The 27587-nt window shown below is 51.0% G+C and overlaps 1 protein-coding gene across 1 annotated transcript in view; it reads left to right on the top strand.

The window, feature by feature from the left end:
• Positions 1–8405, top strand: part of LOC144799427 (hippocampus abundant transcript 1 protein-like) — a 66723-nt gene extending 58318 nt beyond the window's left edge. The window contains exons 7-12 of the mRNA XM_078670720.1: positions 979–1092; positions 2481–2552; positions 3734–3846; positions 4775–4872; positions 5778–5944; positions 6820–8405. Coding sequence (XP_078526846.1) covers positions 979–1092; positions 2481–2552; positions 3734–3846; positions 4775–4872; positions 5778–5944; positions 6820–7032 — 777 coding nt within the window. The 3' untranslated portion in view covers positions 7033–8405. The remainder of the gene's footprint in view (positions 1–978; positions 1093–2480; positions 2553–3733; positions 3847–4774; positions 4873–5777; positions 5945–6819) is intronic.
• Positions 8406–27587: the final 19182 nt, after the last annotated feature.

Genomic DNA, 27587 nt, shown 5'->3' with positions numbered 1-27587 from the left:
AGTGAGCACGGGACCTATGTCTGGGCATACCCTTCCCGCTCAGGACGACAAAAGTAAAAAGACCAAATGATGGACAGAATGCTGAACAATGCAAAGATTCACCCCCAGTCACAGAACTGGGTTTAATCCATCTTTTTTTCTCCTCGCCACACCACCCCACCCCAGTTTGGACTCAGCCATATGAAAATTAGCCTTGACCCTGCTCTTCATGGGAACAGTCAAACCCAAACAGCCAGAGCAGCTCTTCGTTGGACAAGAAAACAAGCATCTTGGCACTGATTTCGGGGTATTACCGCTCAACAGCCAGATTAGCTTGAGTCCAGCCGCATAGCGAGCAAGAGACCCGTGTCTGGGCATACCCGGTCTACTCCAGGTGACCAGTGCTAAAAGAACAAATGATGGGCGGAATGCTGAACAAATCAAACATTTCCCTCCAGTCACAGATCTGGGTTTAATCCTTCGTGTTTTTTGCTCACCACACCAGTTTACACCCAAGCGCAGCGACGGGCACCTGCACACACAGTCGATCCAATAATGTTATCGCATCCTGGACAACACTCCGCGGCTGCAGCTTTATCTACCTAGGCCAGACCGAGATGGAAAGATCCAGCCCTGAGCGTCTGCTGGTGGATCAATGGTGCTGGTCTGCTGCAGCTCAGCGCCTCCCGCAGAGGGTGGCTTCAGAATGACAGAGAAAAATTGATCCATTGACAGGATCTTATCAAGCAAATGGATTCAGTGATCCCCGGACTCTGCTTCCGCGTGCTGCTGGTTCTTAGACGAGGCAAGCGGGGGAAGGTGTGGGGCCTGGCTTAGAAATCTGGACCCCGGGACTGTTCTGCTCTGCCCCATAAAAGGGCTGAGAGGGACAGATGGGGGGAGTCTTTTTTTCATTTGTATTACATTATTTAAATGAAAAGCTGTAATTGTGTTTGGTTAGTGCTTTATTTCCGGTGTTTCTTATTTGTTTGTTTTCAGTCTCTGCGGAAAGTCGGCCAGGACTCCACAGTCCTTCTCATCTGCATCACAGTGTTTCTTTCCTACCTTCCGGAAGCCGGGCAGTATTCCAGCTTCTTCCTCTACCTGAGACAGGTGAAGATCGCTGTACTTATAATAATAATATTAATAGGGAAGTTTATAAAGTGCCTGGTTACGCACACCGGCGTGTCCCCGTGGCATATGCCTTGCTATAACAGATGTGTGTTTCATTTGTGGGCTAACCTCTGTAGATCATTGTGTCATTGAATGCTAGCGCTCGTGTCAGGAAGCCGGCTGCGAGGTGGAAGACCTGGCCTTTCCTTGCACTGCGGCTTCCTTCAGCCAGAGTTCCCTTCTGCATTGTGAGCTCTTTGGTGAGACCCCACTCTGCAGCTTTGAAGGTGAGGACAGATCTCACTTGGAAGGGATGTCTCCACACGAATGCTTGGTCTCCCCGGCTCCGCGTTTGGCTCCCTTGGTACAGATGCCCGTGGGGTAGAAGGTGTGGGCTGCAGGGAAACTCAGAGAAAAGAGATGGGCTTCCAGGGAGCAGGAACACTGAGGGGGGTCAGAGAACCTGAGATTGATGGGCCCCCTGAGAGCAGGAACACAGAAATGGATGGACTCCCAGGGAGCAGTGACAGTGAGAGATGGGTGGGCTCCCAGGGAGCAGTGACAGTGAGAGATGGGTGGGCTCCCAGGGAGCAGTGACAGTGAGAGGTGGGTGGGCTCCCAGGGAGCAGTGACAGTGAGAGATGGGTGGGCTCCCGGGGTTCAGATAAACTGCAAGGTGGGCGGGCTTCAGGGAGATCAGAGAAACTGAGAGATGAGTGGGCTACCAAAGATCAGTGACACTGAGAGATGGGTGGGCTCCCGGGGTTCAGAGAAACTGCGAGGTGGGCGGGCTTCAGGGGATCCGAGAAACTGCGAGATGGGTGGGCTACCAAAGATCAGTGACACTGAGAGATGGGTGGGCTCCCGGGGTTCAGAGAAACTGCGAGGTGGGCGGGCTTCAGGGGATCCGAGAAACTGCGAGATGGGTGGGCTACCAAAGATCAGTGACACTGAGATGGATGGGCACCCAAGGAGCAGGGACACATAAGGGTGGGCTTCCAGGGGGCAGGGACCCTGAGATGGATGCACACCCAGGAAGCAGAGACAGTGAGAGATGGTGATCTCACAGAGACAGTGAAATGGATGGGTATTCAAATTGTTTTTTAAGCCTCCTGGTTCAGTGATTCCCCCCCCTCCCCGTCCTTGAAAGGGGTTCTCATCTCTGTCTTTCTCTGATGTGTGAATGGAGAGGGGCTGATAAGGGTGGTATTAGGGTTTTTCCTGCATGGGATGGAGTGTGCTGCTGGTATGCAAATCCAACCCAGCTTTTAACTACTCACCCCAAGGCTCATATTACTTGAGGTGCTGACCATGGGCTTCATTCTGAGCTGCTTCTCTTGGGACAGGAGCTTTGCCTTCACAGTCTTCTCCTTCTGTTTCCGCTGCAGGTGCTGGGGTTTTCCCTGGAGACGGTGGCGATCTTCATCGGTGTGGTCGGGATCCTCTCCATACTTGCACAGGTACAGTTGTGCTTCCTTCCTTCATCTTTTGGGGAACACTTGCTCCTTTTTCACTCTCTTATAGTCGCCCCCTCTCAGTGCTCCAGTTACAGGTTCGTCCACTCTCTCTGCTGCCATCGTCCCCCACATCTTCGTCTTCCCGACTGCTTGGCACCTCTGTATCGTTACCAATAATAATCAACAAGGAGACTGAGACTGTAAACTAAAAATAAAACCTTCCATCTGTGTTTTATTGTGATTACCTGCGTTTCATTAGCGCTATTTATGAACCACCCATCTCCAAGCGCTATAGCTGCAAATAGCGACATATTGTTTCCTTCCTGTAGCTGCAGCGCTACAAGAACAGTGTGAGGTGGCTAAAGCGTGCATTGTCCAGTGATTTCCAGCGCACACTTCTCACACGTTAGCCCTGTTCATGAAGGCAGACAGTTGGGACCAACCACTCCTCCACAAGCTTTATCATCCTATTTCACATGTTTCAGCCGACTGCTGGGCGTTAGAGAGACCACTGTGGAGAAGTGTGGCTCAATGGTTAGAGTGGCAGACCCTGATGCAGAGGTCTGGCCCGGGACCAGGGTTCGATTCCCGCCTCGGCTGGTCTTGGGCTCAAAATTCCACGGACCTGATAATTCTCGCCTCGGTGCCTATTCCAATCATGGAGTCCCACTCTTCAACTCTGGGCAATAGCTTGCTTAATCTCCACAACGGCCCCCACAACGCTAAGGATGCCTGGCCTCACCTTGGGGGTGCCCAGGAGTGGACACCTCACAGGGAAAGCCAGGATGGGTTCCACAGCGGTATTCGTACAAGCGCCTGGAGACCCTTGCGGGTGAGTAGTGCGCTATACAAGTATCAATTTACAATTTACATTTATTGTGCGTGACAAAGGCCCCATCCTCGAGCTAGTAGATCATGGGTGTCCAGGCGCTGGCGGGGTTCAGTCCCCACCCTTCAAACTCTGCTAGCGGCTTCCATTGGATAAAATCCACTTGCTCCTCGGTGGGCTCTTTTCTTCCCTCTGCTCCCCACTGGTTATTTTCCTTTGTCACCTCCTTTCATCCCTTTGACACTGATTCCTTTTTTACTCTTTCTTTGATGCCCCCGCTGCTTCTCTTCCTTCTCTCACGTGTAACGTTTCCTGCATCCGTTCTTCCTCTGTAATGCTCCTCTTCTCTTTCCAGACCGTGGTGCTCGGACTTCTGATGCGCTCCATAGGAAACAAGAACACCATCCTGCTGGGCCTGGGCTTCCAGATCCTGCAGCTGGCCTGGTACGGCTTTGGCTCCCAGCCGTGGTAAGTGTGCTGTCCAGCTGGCCCAGCCATCCCCTTCTTGTGCGTCTACTCTTCTGTATGTCCTCTTGAAAGCCACGTGGCGAGCTCTGGAGCACTTACGAGAGCTTCTAAACTGATAGAGGGCCGGAACGTTGTTTTTTCTTCTTATATCGCGTTTAACCCCAGGTATGCAGGTACTTAATGAGGAGAGTTTTTTAGTGACTGTATGAAAGCAGCTGCAGTGAATTATGGGGTATTGGTACTGAAGGCCTCGGGTTTCCATTGTGGCCACAGTGCCCCTGTCTTGGCACCAACCTCAGTATTGAGTGACCAATGAGAAAGTATCAAAGGTGCAAGCACAGTTGAAATGAGATGAGGTGTAATTCCTTGCATCTAAACCTGGAGGTATGGGGACCCCCTGACAAAGCCTAGAGATTTTCTATACTTACAATAAACTAGCTTATAGCACCGGGAGAGTGGTGAGGCGCTGTAGTCCTGTTTCCAGTATCATTATAATATAATTTCCCCTTTTGTGCTTTATGGAGTTGTAACCATGCTGATAATATTGTTCTTATGCATTTTGCTGTTAGTATTGGCTCGTCTGCTGCATTATAGAGAACGTTAGTTAAAATAAACATTTTAAACTATATTGTGTCTGTTTACTCACGTTGTGGACAAGTATGAGTGTTTGAACGAAAGAGTGTTGTTCTTCCCGCGATTCCTGAGAGGGACGGAGTGACATGTTCTAGGATTTCTAACCATTGGTAGCGTCGCTGTAGTACGGAGAACGAATGAGACACTATAGCTAGTCGGATTGGGGTTCTGGGCACCAAGGTTGGTTTTCTGGTACACCACTACTCACCGGGGTCCTGGTTTCCTGCACATAGTTCTGTATATGTGCAGAATCCCTGCAACAACTGCTTATGCCACTGCATTTCTTTTTTCCTAGGATGATGTGGGCAGCTGGAGCTGTCGCAGCGATGTCCAGCATCACCTTCCCAGCCATCAGCGCCATTGTGTCGAGGAATGCTTTGCCGGACCAGCAAGGTGGGTACCTGCTGCCAGGACAACACTCCGTGTGCTCAGGGTAGTAATGTATGGCTGCCTCCGTTCATAGAGAGATGGGTTCAGTTTGACCAGGCCAACGCTTCATGTGCGCAGGGTAGTAATGTATGGCTCAGTGCGCGCAGGGTAGTAATGTATGGCTGCCTCCATTCATAGAGAGATGGGTTCAGTGTGACCAGGCCAACGCTTCATGTGCGCAGGGTAGTAATGTATGGCTCAGTGTGCGCAGGGTAGTAATGTATGGCTGCCTCCGTTCATAGAGAGATGGGTTCAGTTTGACCAGGCCAACGCTTCATGTGCGCAGGGTAGTAATGTATGGCTCAGTGTGCGCAGGGTAGTAATGTATGGCTGCCTCCATTCATAGAGAGATGGGTTCAGTGTGAGGTGAACCTCTGCACAAGAGGGGCGCACATTGGATTCCTCTTGTGAGCACTAGTAACGCGTCAGGCTTTTTCCTGAGGTCTTTTGTCTGAAGCGGAGAAGGTTCTCCTTGGAAGAGGGGGAGCAGAGAGAGCCTCCTGCTGCCACCCCCATATCTGAATTGGCGAGCAGTGCAATAATTCCCAGACCGAGGTATATCGTTGGTGGAGAATGCTCGTCACTCGTAGAGTGATCCAGAGAGGGCTTTTTCACACTAGAGCACTTACCTGTCCCAGAGGATAGGAACCGGTGGATACATTAAGGTGTTTGCAGAAGCGATGCCCATTAAAATACCGTTCCGGATTAAAGCTGGCCCTGTTTTTAAAGCGTGACGCATGAGGAGGGCAGATGAGTGAGGTAGAAGAACACAGATGTTTGAGTGCAGCGTTGGCTTAAGAGCAGCTTGCGTCCGTTCTGTCTGTTTTTCCTGGAAGAGCTCCTCATGCCGCCTCTCTTTCCATTCGCAGGTGTGGTGCAAGGCATGGTTACAGGGATCCGGGGCCTCTGTAATGGGCTGGGCCCAGCGCTGTACGGCTTCGTATTTTACCTCTTCCACGTGGAGCTCAACGAGCTGGAAGCTGTGGAAACCCAGGAGAAATCCGCGAAACCCAACATGGCGAACCCGTCTGACGAGGTATATTGTGTAGCTCTGCCAATCTCTGGCAAAATATCTTCTGATATATTCTGCCCAATCCAGCTTGGTTTACACCTTTGATGAGATACCGGACACATTCCTGTCCCGCTCAAGCAAAATATAATTTTTCAAACCCTACGTACGATCAATGGTTCACATTTAGCATTCGGTTAATCTCTTCTCTCCAGCCCTTCCCTGCCTCCTTCTCCTGACACCGTGTCCTCTATTGCTGTGCTCCTATTCTCTGTGTTGTACTCTTCATTTGATAGACCCCTTCCTTCCTTCTGTGCGGTCAGAACAGCATCACTCATTCCCCAAACCCCATTCACTCCTTTTTTTTCTTACATTTTATTCCTCTTTGGATCTGGTCCCCTTCTTTCCACCACTGCTTGGCGCACTGACTCCCTTCAGATCCTTATATTTCACACCTCTCTGTTTTCTCTCCTCTCATTCCCACTTCAAGACCCCCCTAAAAGCACCCCTTAGTTGAATTTTGATTATCCAAGATGATCTTCCAGCCCACTCTACACCTCATTCTCTCTCGTCTTGTGGTCCATTTCTCCCCTGCCTCAGGACTTCTCATTCCACTACCCCTAACAGATGCTGGGCTGGTTCAGTTCTTTCGAAACAAACATTTGAACTCCTGGGTTTGGCCTCTCAGGCCCCAGCACCTCACTTTTCCACCCTCTTGTAGCCCCAGCACCATTCTTCTCTCCACTTGGGGGTGGCCGCTCCAGGACTTACCTTGGCTGTTGTTTTCATTTCATGTAGCTGTGTTCCTTCCAGAGAGCCCTGTCTCTTGCACCCCCTGTCTCTTCTTCCCTGTTCAACTCCATGTAACACTCTTTAACCTCTGTTCGATTTCCTCTTCACAGAGTAGTATCATTCCGGGACCCCCGTTCGTCTTCGGTGCCTGCTCTGTTCTCCTCTCGCTCCTCGTCGCCCTCTTCATTCCGGAGCACCCGAACATGGCGATGCGACCAGGAGCCCACAAGAAGCACAGCAACGGGTCCCAGAGCCATGCCCACGGTGCCCAAGCAGACGGCTCTGACGGCAAGAAGCCCCTCTTAGACGACAGCAGCGTATGATGAAAGCTTAGAGGCCGCTTGGGTTGACCATCACTGTCCGCAAAGACTCTACTTCCTGGAGTTTGGCGAGTGTGTGGAAGGGACGCGTTGGACTGCCCACTCAAGGTTTCCAGTGGAGGACACTGACCGCGTTCCTTTCTCAGCCAAAAAGAAAACTGAAATGGGGCCAAACGCTGAACTGGTGCCAGTGGTGTGAGGTGCCAGAAGATGCAGTTCTCTTCTTAGATGGAGCAACGGGGTCTTCAGGAGAGCTTGATCTTCCTGTGAGGACACTGATCTGCCAAGTATTATGTCGCCAGCAACTCAGAAGACCTCCTTCTTATATTTAAAATATGCAATGTTAATTTATAACGTTCCTTGCCCACAAAATAACTTCCCCTGTTGACTGCCCACCGGAGGCACTGAAGCCAGCCGTTCTACGTCTTGGCTAACTGTGAAGCGTTGTGCGTGAAACTGTGGGGCCAGGTTGCAGCACACCGTGCTGGGTTCTTTCAGGGATTGCGTGGAGTGCAGAGACTAATGCTGGCCGATGGACGAGAGAAGCAGGTGTGCTTGGGTGACTATACATGTATGCGTGCTCCAAGGTTCTAAGTCGCAGCGCGCGCAAACCTCATGTAGGCCGCTTGCGCTCGGTTCCACGTAGACATATGAGTTCTGGCTTTGTCGAAGGTATGGGCAGGCTTGTATTGCACTGACTCTGGCTAGGTCAAGCAGTCCCCCTGTGGCTCCGTTAAATACCCAGGAGTCTACCCACTGTGTGACGCGTGCGGTTGACTGGCGGCTGTGAGTGCATTGCGAGCAGACCTTCTATGTGCCTTCATTGGAAGCGTCTCCTGGGCGATGTTGTGCATCGGGCTCAGTTGTCCTCTCCTGTGGAGTGAGTGTTCTGTCCTGACGGTTCCTGAGAGCCAGTGGCAGGCAGGCCCGGGTGTGTGATTGTCCTTGTTTCTGCACACAGTGTGTGCATCTCCGCGTGCATGTGTGCGTTAGATGCCTGATCTCTCCAAGTGCGAGTAAAAGAAGAGTGTTGTGGAGTAGGAAGAGGAGTGTTGGAAGAATCAACTCTCTCCTGCATTCCTGGAACAGGCGCAGTTCCCCTATGAACGACTGTGGCATCTGAACATATCATGCTCCTCCAGTCCTTCCTGCGGAACACTTGGATCTGCTTCCACCTGGGAGGGTGCTGCTGACTTAAGCCCCCTGTTCTGTGGACTCCAGCGCCTTCCCTGCCAGGCATCGGCCTGTGGTGCAGTGTGGAGGGAGCGAAATCTGCCTGCGATGCTCAAAACGTCTCTGTACGGTTGTAACGAGTCTTACTCCTTAAGACTGCAGAATCTTGAGAACAGTTCAGAGCATTAAACTCTTCTCTCGTATGGTGTGCTTTTCATTTCAGAGAAACTCAATGTTTTATTCCAGGGTGTGTGGCAATGGGCAGTTTATAGGAGGCTCCAGCGATGAGATCATGCTCCTTGCTATGCGGGCCTTTCCTCTTTTCAAACCTGGGTTTTCACTGGTGAACACAAGAGTGGGCCAATCTAAACCTGTCCAGGAGCTTTGTGTGGGTCATTGTAGGAGTAACAAGGTGTCTCTGGTGGTAGACTGTGATACAGAAGTGATCTTACAACCCCTTCCCTGAGCCAGCTATGGCTTGTGTTGTCCCCAAGGACTTTTCCCATGTCCCCATGTTTTTTTAGTGCCCATGCAAGGCCTTTGATGGCCCCCCTACTTAAGCAAACACACCAAAGGCGATGGGAGGAATGTTTACAATAAGTCTCACTACTGTCCATTACTCTAGATAGCACCCCAAACCATTGTTCTTTTGCCCCATGCCACCTCAGTTTGGACCCAAACATTTGCAAATCAGTGTTTACCCTACTCCATCACGGCCAGTCCAGTTCAAATTGCCAGGCCCTCCGTGTGAAGGTTACTTTCTCGGTCAGGTGTGTGCAGGGGTGTTCTTTTGGGTCACCTTGTAGGTTGTGCAGTTAGTCTTGAAGATGATATTGGTTCGGAGTGGACCCTTTGTATGGTTTCTTCAGTGTTGGGGTAATGAGGTCAGTCGTCTTCATCCCCTTGATGGGACATCTTGCAGCAGATAGGATCAACTCCCGGATGCCAAGGAGATGCAGAGAAGGGTCTTTAACAGCATGTTGGCTCCATAAAGATTGTTGGCGATGAAGGATTGCACTATTCTGAAATCTCTTTACGCAAGGTAGCCTTTCAGTTTTTTTAGCAGACCGCGCTGGCACCTGACACTAGATGTGTTCATTGTGTGATGATTTTGCTGTGGCCAGCTGCTGGGGGGAGAGGGGACTGTCTATATTATTGCTGATTAAGCAAGCTTGAATCTGTACGTTGTTATTAGTGAACATGAGGAATTCAGTCTCTGCCAGGTTGAGCTTAACCACATCGATGCTCATGACGAGCTTAACTCGTCATGAGGCACGGCGCTCCGGTGCTCATGACGAGCTCAGCTCGTCATGAGCCGTGGAACGCTCGCATGCGGGGATAATTCCCCTGCTGTGCTGAGCGTTCCACGGGAGCGGGTCTGCTCATGACGAGCTGAGCTCGTCATGAGCACACGAGCGCCGTGCCTCATGACGAGCTGAGCTCGTCATGAGCATGCGGGCGCTGCGCACGCCCCCCGCCCCCCAGCACAGCGGGGGAATTACCCCCGCACGGAAGGGGTTACTGTAGATGTGTGACATCCAGTTCTAGATTAGCGTGGGGTGGTCTTGTGCTAAGGAGATTTTGGGGTAGTGATGGTTCTTGATGTCTGAATAGGGATCCGAGGGGTTCCTTGTACCGTTGAAGGTAATGGAAGGTGTAGTGGATCACTGAAGGAATCCATAGGAGACTTTACCTTTTTGGGAGAAAGAGGATTCTATCTGGGCAAGCTGGTACAGGTTAACAAGTTACGAAGTGGACTATTGCTGGACTGTGTGAAGATTTGGAAATCGGCTATTGGAGGCACCAAAAACTTTATGGGTATACTGTGAAATATGTTTCTTCAAGAAATTCCAATCAGTGCTCTAGGTCAAATCACCAAACAATTTTTTGTTACATCAGAGTCTCATGCCACAAGGAGGCTTTACCAACATGTTTCGTGACACTCGTTGATGCTTCATCAGGGCATACAAATATATAACAGTAGGAATAGTGGTGTCACAACAATTATGCATACTTTGGATACTGCAACACAAAGAATTATTTTTAAAACATTCACACAGAAAAAGCACCATAACATCATCATCATCAACTTAAAACCTTTCTCTACACTAAATGATTGTCCGCGCAGTTTTTGTGTCCCCTGCTAGCTGCCCCTCCCACTTTTAGCGCGTGGACACGCCGGTGTGCGTAATCGCTGCGCTCTATAAATGTCCCAATAATAATAATAATAATAATAGATTAACATATATATTTCACTGGTAAGAACACAAAATTCATCCTTGCTGTTAGTTTGATAAAGTAATACAAACCTTGTTGTATTCTGACCTACCTCATGAATATTAATGAAGTAGATTGCAGATTGCGAGTCACTGCAATCGGTGGCCATTATAGATACATGCAGCCTGCTTTTCTTAAAGAAATATCAATTTAAAAAAAGTTGATTGGTGTAAGAACTGGGACCGCCAGTTCTTTCGGGGGGTAGCTTGGCTCGAGCAGGTAGGCAACCAGGGGCTTTCGTGTAAAGCAGCTACTAAACACATCCATCCACTAAGACACTAAGTGAGCGCAATAATGGAGACCACACCAGTACTTGTGATTTGAAAATCAATGTCTTTTATATAGGCTTCAGATCAAGGCAATCAATGCAAGAGCATTTCATTAGAGCATTTCATTAGAGCATTTCATTAAAGCATTTCATTAGAGCATTTCATTGAAGCATTTCATTAAAGCATTTCATTAAAGCATTTCCTATAGGAGCAAAGGTAGTAATTCAGAAAATACCATAGCCTATTGCAATAACCTCCTCATCAAATGAAGTGGAGTGTTTGCGTAATCATGAACTAACATTACAGGAAGTAAGAATGAGCATTACAACCCTTAATCCATTGCATCTTAAAAGAAGAAACAGTTCATCCAGGCACTTCTTTACATTAAGGCAATTCTTCTCATTAAGGCAGATAACTCCCTTGGGCTGGGCTGAACCAATTCAGGATAATTTAAGGTGTTTTCAGGCATAACCAGTAACCAGGCCTAAACAGTTAATCCAGGGCAAGCCTAACCCCAGGCAAAGGCAGTTAATTCGGGGCCTCAGTCACTGAGGCACATTGGGGCCAACAGGGCCCAGTCTCACTTCTCCCCGGGGGAGGGGCGAACTCGGGGCCTCGACCGGCCTTCCGCCCTCCTCCCCTGGGTGTTACCTGGTGTCTTCGGCCCTCCGGGGCCCTTGTGAAGGCTCTAGGAAGGCAGGCGGGGCTTCCGCCCGACCAGGGGCCTCACTCGGCCCGGCGCGGTGCAGGGAGCTGACACGGAGCACCGGGGGCGAGGCAGTAGAAGGTGGGGGGGCAAGTCGGAGGGGGCTCTTCTGCTCCAGGGCTCCCCCTCTGCGACGAGTCACGGCTTTCCCCGGGCACCGGGCCTTGTCAGAAGGGCTTGGCGGTGGCAGCCAATGGCTGCGCAGCTTGGGCGGGGGCGCGGCCGATGACGCGGCGGCGCTCCCGCTCACGTGATGTGGGAGAGCCCGGCTTCAGGCCTAGTGCGCAGTGAGCGGCGGCCCTCTCCTGGTATCCGGGGGCCGCCGAGGGGGCACAATGCTGGCGCGGGCCACACCAGAGGGCTGGGGCCGGAAGGCGGGTCACTTGAGGCCTGACGAGGCCTGAGGAGAATTCCGGCGGCCCTCTCCTGGCACACGAGGGCTGCTGAAGGGCAACCTTGGTGCTTCACAAGACGCGGCAGGTAGGCGCTGGAAGGGCTCACAGCGCTTGACAAGGATCGCGCCTGAGGGGGGCTTTCAGCGCTCCTGGCGGGGCACAGCAGGGAAGCGCTCGAGGCAGTTTTCGGGCGTCAGCTCAGTCAGCTGAGGCAAGCGCTATTCACAAGAAGTGGGGCACTCCCAGCAGCTCGGCAGGGCCCAGGGTAGGAGCGCTTACTAATTCAGGCAGTCTTTGACCCAGCGCTTGACAGGGGGGGGGGGGGGGGTCCGGTTGCAGCGCTTGTATGGCGTTTCAGTCAGAAATACAGCAGTTTAGTCAGGTCAGCGCTGGGGGCACACAGGGGAGACAGCAGCAGTACCTGGTTGATCCCCCAGCAGTCTCTGGTTGTAGGGCAAGTGGTCTTCTCGGCGCTTGGATGGTTCCGCGCCCTTGTGAGGTGATTTCTGGAAGTGGGGGGGGGGGGGGGGGGTTTGAATTGAAGGCTTGTCAATTTCTCTCAGGTCACTGAAGAGGGTCCCTGGGTTCCCCTACCGCTGGGCCAGATCAGGGGACTAGTCTAGAGTACCTCACTCGGCTTAAGAGGCAGCACCTAAATCCTGTCACTCCCAGTGGCATAAGTCCCTGACTAGGCCCTCCCGCCTAAATCTCCTGCGTGGGTCCCCCAGGTCAGTGATGCCCCAACTGACTAGAAGTTTCCCTCCCTTTCCTTATATGGCGACAGTTGGCAGTTGGCAGTGGCAGTTGGGTGTCACCTCCCCTGTTCTAGAAGGTTCCAGGAGCTTCCCTCATTCTAGCTATGGGCAGGCTGGCATTGCTACATTGTTTAAGGGTTCCAGCCAGTTCCTGGCTACTAGAGTGCGCCTAAAAAGACCACGCTGCAGTAGCAGGGGTCAGTGGCAGCCATGTTGGGAGTAGAGAGCACCTGCACCTTAACATGGATTGGCCATGGAATGGTGCCCAGAGACCGAAGGGCCAACGAAAAAGAAGGAGGGAAAAATGAGGCAAGGGCGAAAAAAATAGGGAAAGACCACCCTAGGGCTGACAGGTCTAACAATTGGCATTCCCAAAGAGCCTTCCCTTTTGCTAATGGCTTACCACAGCCTATTGGGAGATAGTAATTTTCCAGTGCTTTGCAGTCTGATTTCTGTTGCAGAACAGTGATATATGTGATAGAATTTTGGTATTTCAAGAGGGTGTGTTTTAACAGGTTGGGGACCCAATTCCATTTTCGGAGTCCGTAAAAATATAGAGACTCATAAAATGGGATTAGTATATGTTTGTGGGTGCAGACCCTGAATCGGATTGTTTGCAACTGTAAAATGCTTTGTACATCTGGTCCTAGATTTGTTGTTTTGCAGAGTCTTTTGAGAAGAAAGCACTCCTTTTGTAACTAAATCCTGACATTTCATTATATTTCAGAGACCCTCCACCCTCCCCCCTCACAAAAGTACCTTAACAATGTACTTACGTATCTGAGGCTTTCCTTTATAACTCCTTACTCGTCCTACTCCGTACCACGCCACAGAACCACAGTGGGTGCTTTCAAATCATGGTTGTGGAATGGTCATGTGCGTGTGGCTTCAACACATTTCCCCACCACGTCAACTGTAGGCCTGGGTGAAATTTAAATTACGCCAGTGTAATTTGCAGATTTCTAGGAATTTCATGCTACGCTTGTTAAGCAAAATTCCCATAAGTATGCACGTTCATGTAATTGTACGCCATTCTGCGAATGCATGGAAACAACAGAACACAAACTGGTGCTTTTCATAGTGCTTTGGTTTTATGCGCTTACGCAAAATGTGCTCTTGCATCAAAAATTGATGGAAGGTCGCATTTCGTGCTAAAGTATGGCGGTAAATAATGGATTTGCAATTTGTTTCATTTTGCCAAAATTTAACGTAATTGCACAATACCAAATTAAGTATATTTCCCACTCACCTAATGAACTGCACATAGTGATGGAATATGTTCAGTCCTTTGAAGTTATATAGTGACGTGTTCAACCATTTCTGTGTTCTCTTCTTGCACATACCCCTTACATCACACCTTATCTGAAGGCTTGGGCACCCGTACTAGACATTTTCTATTATTAACAAACTGCACATGGCCTTTGACTGTGAACAGCTGCCTCCGGGTGGGAGTAGGGTCAGGTTGCGGGGGGGTACAGAAGCCCTTGCACAGCAGGTCAGGGAGGTATATTGGATGCTTCCAGGGTATAGCCAAAGCACACATCTTGTCCTGCTCCCATTTTGTGTGACTAAAGCCCACATTGTGTCCCACTCCATGTGGCTAAAGCCCACACCATGTCCCGCTCCTCCCTGTGCGTGGCCAGAGCCAGTACCTTGTCCCACTCCCCACTGCCCAAATCCCTGCACCTTGTCCCTCTCCCCACTGCGCATGGCTACATCCCGCACCTTGTCCCTCTACGCGCACCTTGTCCTTCTCCCAACTGCGCGTGGCCACAGCCGGCACCTTGTCCCTCTCCCCACTGCGCATGGCCACAGCCCGCACCTTGTCCCTCTCCCCACTGCGCATGGCCACAGCCCGCACCTTGTCCCTCTCCCCACTGCGCATGGCCACAGCCAGCACCTTGTCCCTCTACGCGCACCTTGTCCTTCTCCCAACTGCGCGTGGCCACAGCCGGCACCTTGTCCCTCTCCCCACTGCGCATGGCCACAGCCAGCACCTTGTCCCTCTACGCGCACCTTGTCCTTCTCCCAACTGCGCGTGGCCACAGCCGGCACCTTGTCCCTCTCCCCACTGCGCATGGCCACAGCCCGCACCTTGTCCCTCTCCCCACTGCGCATGGCCACAGCCCGCACCTTGTCCCTCTCCCCACTGCGCATGGCCACAGCCAGCACCTTGTCCCTCTACGCGCACCTTGTCCTTCTCCCAACTGCGCGTGGCCACAGCCGGCACCTTGTCCCTCTCCCCACTGCGCATGGCCACAGCCAGCACCTTGTCCCTCTACGCGCACCTTGTCCTTCTCCCAACTGCACGTGGCCACAGCCCGTACCTTGTCCCACTACTGACTGTGTGTGGCCAAACCTCGCACCTTGTCCTTCTCCCCACTCCCACTGCGAATGGCCACAGCACGCATCTGATGGAGACATCTAACCACAGATTCCTTAACTTTTGAATTCTCTCCAGGTGCCAGTCTTGATCTGGAAATCTTTCAGCATCACCTGTGCGTGCCTGGGGACGGCGTTGTATGGCCCCACAATGACGTCTGTTCCGGTCATTACGTCAGTGGAGCCAAATTAGTCCCCTCCGGTGCGCCAACGTCAGTTTCTTCTTTTCCGTGCTGTAACGCAGATCTGGAGAAGCAGTTCCTCGGGTCATGTTTTTTTTTTTTTTACCTACCTCGATAACTTTGTTGTCGGTGGAGCAGTGTGCCTTTCTAAGTCTACAGGTTTCAAGACTTGTGGGTCTTGTAGCTTGTATATGTCAGTAACAGACCTGCATAGGATTGTGGTTCCTGCCAGAAGCTTAAACCAAAGTCGCTAAATGAGCGGCATTTGAAGTTGATGGCAACGTGCGTGTTATGGTCCTCAGAGGCTTCCCAGACTCGGTCTTCAATGTCCCGTAAGAGTATTTGCAGGATCGATCTAGGAGTCGAAGCCGTTCTGGAGGTCATCGTTCTCCGTTGAAGTCGAAAGCTAAGGGAAGGTTGAAGTTGCTGCATTTTCAGACTTCGCCGCATGGAGACATTGTCTCCCATGGCTCCTCCCGTGTGACGTTGAGGAGGTCATACGCGACTCCGCACCACGTCTCCCCGTGTTTCCGGGAGTGGATGGCTCAGATGAGGGAATATTATAATTCCTTGCACCTCATCTTTGGGACCCCATTTCCCTCTGGAACGCCTTTGGGCCACAAGGAAGTAAGTGGGGCGCCATCGGAGGGTTGGCCCTCGGTGATGATTGAGCCTTTGGAGTCCGTGGATCAGTGCCGGGGGACGTCGTTCCACAGTCCTTCAGGATCTCGACCTACGATGACAGACTTCGATCAGCCGACACTGACTCCGGCGTCGGTCGAAGTTGTTTCTCCTCCTCCATGTAGGCATCGTGCGACGTCGGATACGGAGTCGACTGTTCCAACTGAGGGGAATATACAGGTTTTGATTTCTTCTCGGAAAGAGGTTGTGGAAAGACAACCTGTGTCGATTGAGGCAGGTTTTTTTCACCCCATTCCCGACATTAATGTGCCTCAGATGGAGGGCAGCCGGTTGTCTGCTCTGGGGGAGGATAGTGTCCTGGATTCTTCACCAATTTCATGGTTTCTTTCTCTCCCTGGCCTTCCTATGAAGGCAAGTTCCTCCCTTGCAGGCATGTTGAAGAAAGTGGCTTCAGTTTTAAATGTGTCACTTCCTACAGTGCACAGGTTCACAGACCCTTTGATAGAGATCCTTTATCTGAAAGAGACAATTAGTTATGGATTCCTCCCCTTAGAATTACCCCCAGGCATCAGCCTGGATCTGGAGAATTTTTTTTTCAGCAGTACCCCTGCTTGTCGATAGGTGACATCAGTCGACTCCGCATTCGTCGTTGGCATCATGGTTGCTGGAATGAAATTACCGTATCTACTTAGACGCCGCCCTCGCACGCTGACGTCAGTTCTTTCTTTTTTCGCGCCAGCCAGTGCAGATCCGGAAAGAGGGGTACCTCAAGTCACTTTTCGACTCTCCTTTTAGTGACTTTTTGTCGACATCTTTTTGAGTCGTTTGACTCCTGGTGCACACAGGGATGTCCCGTCCTCGAACCGGCTTCAAGGCTTGTGACTCCTGTCACAAACTGATGTCGGGTACGGACCTGCACCTTGTGTGCCTTTTGGTGCTTGGAGCGCGACCACAACCCCAAGTTGTGCTCCGACTGCCGGGCCATGAACCCGAAGTCTTTTCGGGAGCGGTCCCGAAAGCTTCTCGAGACCCGGCAGTCAGCTCTGTGAGAGGGAGATCGCTGAACCGGTTGGGGAGTCGTCACCACCACTCTTCATCCAAGCCTTTGTCTTTTGGTAAGTGTCAGCACAAAAAAAGGCGACTAAGCATTGTCGCTCTTTCCGTTCTCCCGTCCATCGGCTGACACGACGCGGATAGCGGATGGTAGTCGTCCTGGTCCGCCCGCTGAGACTTTTGGGTCGGCCTTCCCTCCCTTTACGGGAGCCAGAGCGACCCCTGCACCGCTTCGAAGCTGTTACAAAGCCTTGCATTCCATCTTCTGGCAGCCCGACTCCACCGGCACGCCCTCCAGCCCCGCGGACTTGGTTGGGGGCTCTAGGCTTTCGATGCCGGCAGCTTCTGCGCCACAGGGCCCCCAAGGTTTCAGGCCTGGATCCAGATCGGCGCCGGTCGACCTCGTGACACCTCCTCCAGCGCCAAATCAGGTGACGACAACTCTGCCGCCTACGGCGCCGGTTGTGACCCCAGCGACGTCAACCCCAAGCTCCTCAATGTATACACGGAGCCGGGCCAATGTCGGGACGGGCCTGGCCGGTAATTTTGTACCATTGTTCTCCCCTGGTGTTCACTATTGCCCCGTGTGGCTACCAGAGGAGGGTGGGGAGGACTGGGAGAGGAGGTCTGTGGTCCCTCTAGCAGACCAGTTGGAAGAACCGGACAGGAGAGAGGAGTTGGGTGAGGGCAGTGGTCTGGATACTTCCCCAGACCGTGGCATGCTTTCTTCCCTTATCGTGGCTACTGAGGGTGCATCTTACTCAGTGGTGTTGCATAGGGCAGCCGAGGCCTTAAACTTCGAGCTTCCTACGGTGGCGGTCAAGACTAACCTCCTGAGGTGCTTCAGCCGGCAGTGGCCTCTTGGGGGGGGCCCCTGCTGCCGTTCAATGAGGCCCTCACTGACATCCTGTTGGGTACCTGGTCCAAGCCCAACACAGGGGCTCCTTTGCATAGGATGATGCCCGATGCCACCGCCTGGCCCTGGGCGACCCCATTTTGCTCTCCCAACACCACCCCTAAAAGCTTGGTGGTCCAAGCCTCGACTTCCATGGGCACATTCCCTAACGTACCACCTGATAGGGAATCCAAGAAGCTGGACTACCTTGGGAAGAAGATGTTTTCTTCCTCCAGCCTAGGACTGCAGTCGGTGAACACTGCATGTCTCTTGGGCCACTACTCCCCCTCGGTGTGGGACACGGTTGCGCAGGTGCTGGCACAGTGCCCGCAGGAGGCCTCCGCTGTGCTCTCCTGTGCTGTTGCCGAAGGGAGGTACACAGTGAAGTTCGTCATCCGGTGTGGGCTGGACACCGCCAACTCACTCTGTTGAAGTCCACTGGCTTTTCAGGTGATGTCCAGGCAACACTTTTGGACATGCCCTTTGATGGCCGTTGCCTGCTTGGTGACAAGGCAGACAATGCGCTCGAGTGCATTTAGGATTCTAGGGCTACAGCCAGATCCTTAGGCCTCGCTTCCACCTCCCTCCCTGCGCAGTCTGCTTTTCGACCCTTTTGTGGCTACGGAAGGGGTGCCCCGCCACATTCTGCCCAGAGCCACAGGCCTGCGCAAGCTGTCCAGCCTCTGCTTGGCCAGGGATGTGGATCCCACCGCCGTGGGTCAGGGGGCCAGCAGGCAGGCCAGTCCACCAGCTACCCCTCCGCAGCAGCCTCCAAACCCTCCTTCTCAGATCTTTCTGGGCCACCAATCTCCAGTGGGCGGCAGGATCCGCCATCACCTCCCCCACTGGCTCAACATCACGTTAGACAGGTGGGTTTTTCAGATAGTCCGAAGGAGCTACTCCCTCCCCTTCAAGACTACCCCTCCATCTATGCCACCTCCATTCCATCACATGCCGGATGATCACCTGGCCCTTCTCCAACAGGAAGTTATGGCTCTCTTGGCCAAGGGAGCCATCAAGCACATTCCTGTCCCAGAAGTAGGTCGTGGTTGTTCACAGCTCATCTGCGCAGATCAGGGGTTACAGTCTTTTCTTATCTCGATGACTGGCTGTTGAAGGCGGGCTCGCCCCAGGCTGTCGTCTCCCACCTCTAAACTACGGCCGACCTCCGGTATTCGCTGGGGTTCACCATCAATGTGCCGAAGTCACACCTGATTATATCTCAGAAGCTTCTCTTCATCGGAGCGGTTCTGGACACTGTGCACTTTCGGGCTTATCCTCCCGAGCAGCGAGCCGGGATATTCGGGCTATGATTCCGATCTTTCGGCCTCTATCCCGGGTTTCGGTCAGAATAACTCTGAGGCTACTGGGCCTCATGGCCTCCTGCATCCTGCTGGTGGACTATGCCAGGTGGCATATGTGGGCTCTGCAGTGGGACCTGAAGTTCCAGTGGGCACAGCATCATGGGAATATTTCAACTGCGTCCAGATCTCGGAGGGCACTGCAAGCCAATTGCAGTGTGGCTAACAAACCAGGATTGGGCAACGGCAGTTCCCTCTCCCTTCCACCAACCAGAGTTCACAGTGGTGACCGATGCATCATTGCTGGGTTGGAGCGACCACATGGGAGAGGCGGAGATCAGAGGTGTCTAGTCTCTGGAGGAGTCCGGGCTCCACATCAACTTTCTGGAGCTTCAGGCGATTCTTCTTGCTATAAAGGCATTCCTTCCCTCTGTTTGGGGAAGAGTAGTGCAGGTGTTCATGGATGTCAGACCTGGCACCATTGGCGTGGGTCTCCCTTCCATTTTTGCTGTTGCCTCATGTATTTTTGCTGGTGTTAGATGCTTTGGGCACTGTGCCACTGCTGTCCAGTGCCACAGTGCAAGTGCTCCCTACTGTAAATTGATGTATTAATCAGTAGTTCCATGTTTGGCTATTTGGTTTACTTTTCAGACCATAGTCTAGTGCACTAAGTGTGCCCAGGGCGTGTAAATCCAAATGCTGCTGGTGGGCTTGCAGTACTGGTTGTGCCACCCACAGAAGCAGCCTTGTAAAGTGTGTCTAAGGTCTGCCATTGCAGAGCCTGTGTGCAATCTGGTACTGTCATGCTGACTGGGCAAGTGCACCCACTTGCCAGTCCCTAAACCTTCCCATCTCTTCATATCAGTCACCCATATAGTAGGCCCAAGGGCAGGGTGCATTGTAAGTATAAGGTAGGACAGGCCCTGATGTGTGTGGCATGTCCTAATAGTGAATTACAGCCATTTTCGTTTTTCACTATTGCAAGGCTACCTGTTCTCCATAGGCTAGAATGGGCAGTTAGATTATTACATTCTTATCATCCTAACTGACTCAGAGAACATGGTAGAGATTCGGGTTGAGTATGCCTGAACTCAGAATGATAAAATACATCTTTTAAAGGAGTTGGTTTTAACATTCTGTGTTTGAAAATACCACTTTTAGAAATTAGGTATTTTTTGTTGCCTAACCTTTCAAGCCTGCCTCTGCTAGGTTGTGTATTCCTTTGTCTGGGATTTGTGAGTGACAGGGCTGGAGATTCCAGGAGACAGAATGAGTCAGCCCAGTGGAGAATAGAGAGATCTGCATCTAGATGGGAGGGAGGAGTTGCACCTGAACATTGAATAGGGCTGTGCCTGCCTTCCACAATGCTGGCTCCACCTCCTGTGGGGCGTCCGATGTTTCTGCCCTGCACTGTGAAAGGAAAGGAGAAGTCTAGTAAACAGAATGCTCCAGAACTCGTTTGGACTAGGCAAAGGCCCCTCTCCCCTCACCTCTGAGAACAAATGATTTTGGGGTATAAATATTGGGACCCTGATCCCAAGAAATTAGATCACTTTTGGACTACAAGAAGAAACCTCTGCTGAGGAGAGGAACCTGAAGAAACTGAGGAGAGACTATTCCTAAGCGGAAGTGTTGCTTTGGGGATTGGCCTGCAGTGGTTGCCTGACTGCCAAAGAGCGGAGAAAAGAACTTTGTGTACTTTGCTTTCAACTTGTGAAGGATCTCCAAGGGCTTGGAAAAGAGCTTGCCTCCTGTTGAAGTCTTAGGGACAACAGACTTCACCCTCCAGCTCCCCTGAGTTCTTTGGAAGTGCCTGTTGCTGTTTTGGGCCTTCTGAGGGACTGCGTGTCGCAAGGAGCTGGAAGCGCGACTCAACGAGGAAGACGTGTGCCGCCGCCGCTGCTGCTGCCGTCACATCGTTAATGTCGGCGCTGTAGCTGTCATATTGCACCGCTTCGAGATAAGCGTCTCGCAACGAAGAGGAAGCGTGTCGCTGCTGCTGCTGCTGGTGCAACTCCAAGGGAGGGTGTCGCCGCTGTAGCTGTCGTATTGCACCACATCAGGAGAAGAGTCTCGCAACGAGGAAGAAGCGTGTCGCCATCGCTGTTGCTGCCGTCGAATCCTATGGTTTTCATTTAGCATCATACGCCGATGACACCAACATCGTAGTAACTATCCAACCACAACAACCACAAGACACCACTGCCCGATTTTATGATTGTATGTATAAGATAGGTAACTGGATGGCACAAAATTGCTTGAAGTTAAACTCCAGTAAGACCGAGGTTATGCTATTTGGGAACAACCCAGCTTTTTGGACACCCAACTGTTGGCCAAACTCACTAGGACATCTGCCAGTCCCAACCAGGAAAGTGAAAAACCTGGGAATTTGGATCGATGACACTCTTGGTTTCAAGGATCAGGTGAACTCTGTGGCATCCTCCACCTCGTTCACTTTTAGAGCCTGCAAAAAAAGTATTTCTCTAATTCCTAAAGAGGCACAACAAACGGTAATAACTGCACTAGTAATGTCTAAATTAGACTATTGTAACGGTCTTTACCTCAAGTTACAAGAAGGCTAAATGAATAAACTACAAATTCTCCAGAACTCAGTGGCCAGACTTCTTACTGGAACACCTAAATATGCATTGATCTCAGGTTCATTCAGAAGGCTACACTGGCTGCCCATGAGGAAGCAAACTAAGTTTAAGGCCTTGTGTTTGGTCTTCAAAGCACTGCACGGAAGAGGACCAAAATTCCTAAAACAACACTTCCAATAGTGCTCACCTAAAAGAACACTCCGTTCTACGGAGGCCAAATTGATTGTTATGCCCCGGACGAAGAAAGCCAATTGGGGCGGCAGAAGCTTTATCGCTAATGCAGCCATAGCCTGGAATTCCCTCCCTCTGCCTCTAAGACACTTGACCAACCTGATGGCCTTCAGGAAGGACTTAAAAACATGGCTTTTCACCAATTAGGTGTATTTAGAATCAACCTCCTAGTCTCCCTCAGTAGGCACTTTACCCAGCGCCAGGACACCTTTTGGTTGCAGCAGCGCTTTATAAATGCAATTAACATTAACATCGTATATGTCGGCGCTGTAGCTGTCGTATTGCACCGCATCGAGAAAAGCGCTGCGCATCGCCGGAGAAGTGCGCCGCCGTCGGAGCTGCTGCCGTCGCATCTTGGATGTCGCTGCTATAGTTGTCGCATCGTGCGGAAGCTTCTCGCAACATCGGAGAAGAGTGTCGCAGCTAAAGCTGTTGCCGTCGCATCGCGGAACAAGGGTGTCGCCGCTGCAGCTGACGCATTGAAGCGAGACTCCTCGCATCCTCAGAGAAACGTGCCACATCTGGAAGATCTTCACGTCTTTATTTCTTTGCACCGGAACTTTGCCGCATTTCCATCACTGCGACATTGCTTGTCGTGGAAGCGCAACGCACCGTAAGGTACATTGACGCAAAGTGTGGCATCTTAAGAACTGAACTGAACTAAGCTAAAACTGCCATTTTAAAGTAACAGTATTGTGTATTTTTGTCTTTAATGGTCTTGTGGTAAATCTATATAAAGTATACTTATTTTTTAAATAAACCTTGTGTGGTGTCCATCTGTAGTGTTGTCACTGGGTTACTGTGTGTGGTCACAAATGCTTTACACACTGCCTCTGAGATAAGCCTGTCTGCTCGTGCCAAGCTACCAAGGGGGTGGACAGGGGTTATTTTAGGAGTATCCTCCCTTCACTCTGACTAGATGCAAGGGTCCCTATTTGTCACAAGTACCTACCTGTGCCAACTAGAGACCCTCAAATCTAACAATGAACAATACCACTGCCATGTGGTACTGTAACAAACAGGGTGGTGGTGGGGTCGTGGACCCTATGTTACCGCCTTTGGACAAGGCTGGAACATCAGGGCATATCTCTGGTGGTTCAACACCTGGCAGGTTCCCTGAATGCCAGGGCGGACAAACTCACCCGTCAGTGCTTTGTCGATCACAAATGGCGTTTTCATCTCGAGGTGGTGCAAGGTCTCTTTCAGCAGTGGGGAGAGCCTTGGTTAGATCTATTCGCCACTGAAGAGAACGCACAATGGCAGCAGTTCTGCGCGTTCGAATTTCCAAGCTGGCACTCGCTAAGCGACACTTTTTGTCGTGAGTGGAGTTGCAGTCTTCTGTACACCTTTCCGCCTACACCACTTCTGCCCAGAGTGCTGAAGAAGATCAGGCGCGACCGGGCCCAAGTCATTCTTGTGGCTCCGGATTGGGCACAAAGAGTCTGGTATCCCGAGCTATTACAAATGGCCATTGATCCTCCGATCAGACTGTCTCTACGGGAGGATCTTCTGTCGCAGCAGCAGGGGACGGTCCTCCACCCGAACCTGTCCAGCCTCCACCTCCTTGCATGGAGATTGAGCAGCGACAGTTGACAGCTTTTGACCTTCCTCCCAAAGTCTGTAATGTTATCTTGGCAGCCAGGCGTCCCTTCACCAAAACGGTATATGCCTGTAGATGGAACAAATTTGTGGCATGGTGCACAGCAAAGGCTGTGGATCCCCTTTCTGCCCCTGTTTCAGAGGTTCTCGTCTTCATTCTGTCTTTGGCCCAGCAGGGTGCTGCTCTGGGCACTCTCAAAGGCTATCTTTCGGCCATTTTGGCCTTTCTTTGGCTGCCTGACCAGCCATTTCTTTTCAAGTCCCCTATTGTAAATCGCTTCTTTAAGGTAATTACTCACTTGTTTCCTCCAACCCCTTTCTTAATGACCCAGTGGGACTTGAATCTGGTTCTCACCTATCTTATATGCGGTCACTTTGAGCCGCTACATAACTGTCTTCTCAGAGTTCTGACTCTTAAGACTGCCTCTTTAGTTGCCATCAGCTCGGCTCACATGGTGAGTGAGCTTTAAGCTCTTTCTTCTAAATCTCCTTTCCTGGCTGTTCATCCGGACAAAGTTGTCCTTCGCACTAGGCCTTCTTTTCTTCCCAAAGCGGTTACCTTCTTCCACATAGGACAGACCATCACTTTGCCCAACTTTTTCCTGCCCCCGCATCCTTCAAAGCGTGTGCTTTCCTCCTATCTGGATCACACAAAACAATTCCAGATGGATGACCAGCTCTTTGTTGGCTATGTGGGTGCCAAGAAAGGTCGGGCTGTGCAAAAATGGACCATCGCCCAATGGGTCGTCCTTTGCATCAAAATCTGCTACTCCTTAGCAAAACTGGAACCTGCAGTGGGGCTGCACACCCATTCCACCAGGGCAACGACAGCCACTACTGCTTTGGGACGTGGAGTCCCCCTTCATGACATCTGCCAGGTAGCTACGTGGACTTCATTGCACACGTTTACCAAACACTGCTGCCTGGGCAGCCAAGTCCGGAGAAAAGGCTTCTTTGGCCGTTCTGTTCTCCAGGACTTTCTAGTGTGAACTTGGTTTGCAGACCCACCTCTGGGGTTGGTATTGCTGGGGTATCTATTCTAAGGTGAAAAATCCATGACTAATTGTCTCTTTCAGATGAACAAGTTACTTACCTTTGGTAACAATATATCTGTAAGAGACATAGATTAGTTATGGATTCCTCACCGCCCCACCTATCCTCCCCGTTCTGCAAACTGACTTCTGGAGTAAGGGACTCCCTTTCAGGGCGCTACTCTTGTGCACCTGTGGTCAGTGTCTTCCATGGCTCTGCGCTTCTGGTGTGGATCGTCGTGTAAAGAACTGACGTCAGCCCGCGAGGGCAGCATCTAAGTAGATACCGTGACGACCACGATTCCAACGACGAACGCGGAGTTGACCGGCGCCACCTATCAACGCGCAGGGGTACTGCTGAAGAAACAATTCTCCGGAATTAGTCTGACGCCTGGGGGTAATTCTAAGGGGAGGAATCCATAACTAATCTATATCTATTATAGATATATTGTTACCGAAAAGGTAACTCAGGTAACTCAGACCTGCCACTGCAGGGCCTGCGCGCAGTTTGTAACTGCCATGTCGACTTGACAAGTGCACCCAAGTGCCGGGCCCTAACCTTCCCTTTTCTTACATGTGAGTCACCCCTAATGTAGGCCCAAGGTACCCATGTGGGCAGGGTGCAGTGTGTGTGGGAGGTAGGACATACCCTGATGTGTGTGGCATGTCCTGATAGTGAAATACTGCCAATATTGTTTTTCACTATTGAAAGGCTATCTGGCCCATAGGTAAGCATGGGAGTTAATTTATAACATCTTATAAATATAACTTCCCATTGGGACCAGATAGGAAAATAAAGTTTTGTATGCCTGAACTGTTGTTCCGTGAATTCTGAACCCGTTTTATAAACAGCATGGTTTCATTACAAATTTGATAGTAGCAAACCGTAACTAGTGAGTTTGGCAAGTACGAGTGATCTCGTCATGCTAGACCTACAGATTCACTATGTATTTGGAGATTTCGTTCCGGACCATGGGTTCCATTTTGTGCATGGCAGCCATTCCTTGGTAGCCCTCACATAGGCCGTCGACTGCGGCCGAACGAGTCCTTGGAACACGTACACGTCGGCTCGAGTTCGTGCTGACTTTTGGATGAACCAAGTGAACTGACCTCGTTGCCTGAAGCTGACCTTGCTGAACCAGTTCTTTGCCCTATAGCTGATCAAGATTAAGGATCAGAGCACAGGACATTGTAAAGTTTGATATACACACACATCCCTTATCTTGCTCTGTATCTGTTTGCTTTATGGCCTCTTTTATGACATGGGTTGTGGTCCTTTTATTATGGGTACTGTCCGACTTATGTAAGAAGGAATGTTGGGTATATCTGTATAATTGATGGTGGGCTGGACAACCGAAAAGTGGGTTTGTCGTTATGTGATACCTTCTGTAATAATGTCTGTGATTGGACAAATTGTAAATAATGGGTGTTTGTCTAGAATGTGGGTTTTTGACATAAAAGGGATGACTCGTTCTTGCAAATTTGAGCAGTCTCCTACGAATATACGCGGTGTTGTACTTCGTGGACCTCTGTTTCTGGCTGCAACCAATAAATTCGATCTTTGACGCCACCAAGAAGTACCTCGTGTCTCTGTATTCTAAGACAGGTGAACCCGAAGACTTTGGGCGTGCCCCTGGCGCCGCTGGGTACTAAAAAGCCCGGTTCTTCAGTACTCAAAATCTAAAGATGCATCTTTTAGTAAAGGTTCTTTTTACATTCTGTGTTTGAAAATACCACTTTTAGAAGGTGGATATTTTCTTGCTTAGCCATCCTGTGTGCCTCTGCTAGGATGTGTATTAACTGTCTGGCTTTGGAGTGACAGGGGCTGGGGATGTGCAGTGGCCCCAGAGAGTCTGGATAAGTCAGGGCTGGGCTGAATAGACCTTGGCTTCGTTTAGAGTAGTGGGAGGAGATTTCCTTGCACCTGAATGGGACTGGTCTGCTGCATACAATACTGTCTCCGCTGTAGGAGAGTTGGATCTGCTTCTTATTGTTACCCCCACTTTTTGCTGATGTTTCACTGTTTTCAACTTAGACTGGCTGGGATCTTGCTATCCAGGACCCCCAGCTTAGCTGCTTTCTCCTCTAAATTGATTGCTTGTACTTTAGGTACACTCCAGATTGGATTCTGCGTTACCTTTATAAGTCCCTAGTATATGATATACTATGTAACTAGGGCATAGGTACCCCAGAGGCCTCCCAGGGGCTGCAGCATGTATTGTGCCACCCCGGAGAGACCACTCAAACTGACACCACAGGTCTGCTACTGCAACCTGTGTAAGGTGGTGCATGCACCCCTTACTGAGATATAGGTTCTCTATAAAACCCTTATATCACTTCACATAGAAACCTATCAGTCACCCCTATGGCAGGCTTTCTCAATCCTGAATGCAGGGTGTTGGGTTTTATGTGGGAGGGTGCCCATGCATAAGCAGAGCCCCTCTGCAGCCTTCGGAATGTATCGTCCGGAGTTTTTAGTGATGCAGCCAAACCATATTCTCTTTATGCATTATAACCTTGCTGTAAATGCTAACTTTAAAACGGCTGCACAGAAGCACATCATATTTGGTGTCATACCTACACACCAGTAACTGGTGTGGGAGGTATGATTCCTCCATTTTCGAACCACTAATGTGGGGCACCGGTCTACCCGGTACCAGCTTTCTCGACCCTGGCATCACAAGATGGGTGCTGCCAGCCACAGATATGAGTCTGCCCTCCTGCTGCTGGACGAAACTCCGGCAGGGGAGGCCTGGACAATAGGTTTCCTGTCACAGGGAGGTGTGACCACCTCCCAGACAGGCTCTTGTGTATTGGAGCTGGGTGGGGGCACTCTCCGAGTGCTTTGATGGCTGCACTGGGGGCACATTTGGTGTCCCTGTGCATAGTCCAGCTCAACCCGGTTGCAGGAGACATTAGCCACCCCTCTGTCCTGACCCTCCCATAGGTGGGTCCCAGAGTTTGCCCCACCCCTTCCTTGGGTATAAAGTAGGAACCCCTCACTACAGGACTTTAGATTTTACCTGGACTAAACTCTGCTACAAAAACCAAGTATCCTTCTACGATC

Source organism: Lissotriton helveticus, chromosome 12 (assembly GCF_964261635.1).
Source record: "Lissotriton helveticus chromosome 12, aLisHel1.1, whole genome shotgun sequence".
In the NCBI taxonomy this organism is placed as follows: domain Eukaryota; kingdom Metazoa; phylum Chordata; class Amphibia; order Caudata; family Salamandridae; genus Lissotriton; species Lissotriton helveticus.
The sequence above is the reverse complement of the archived record's forward strand: the minus strand, read 5'-3'. Positions and strand labels throughout refer to the sequence as shown.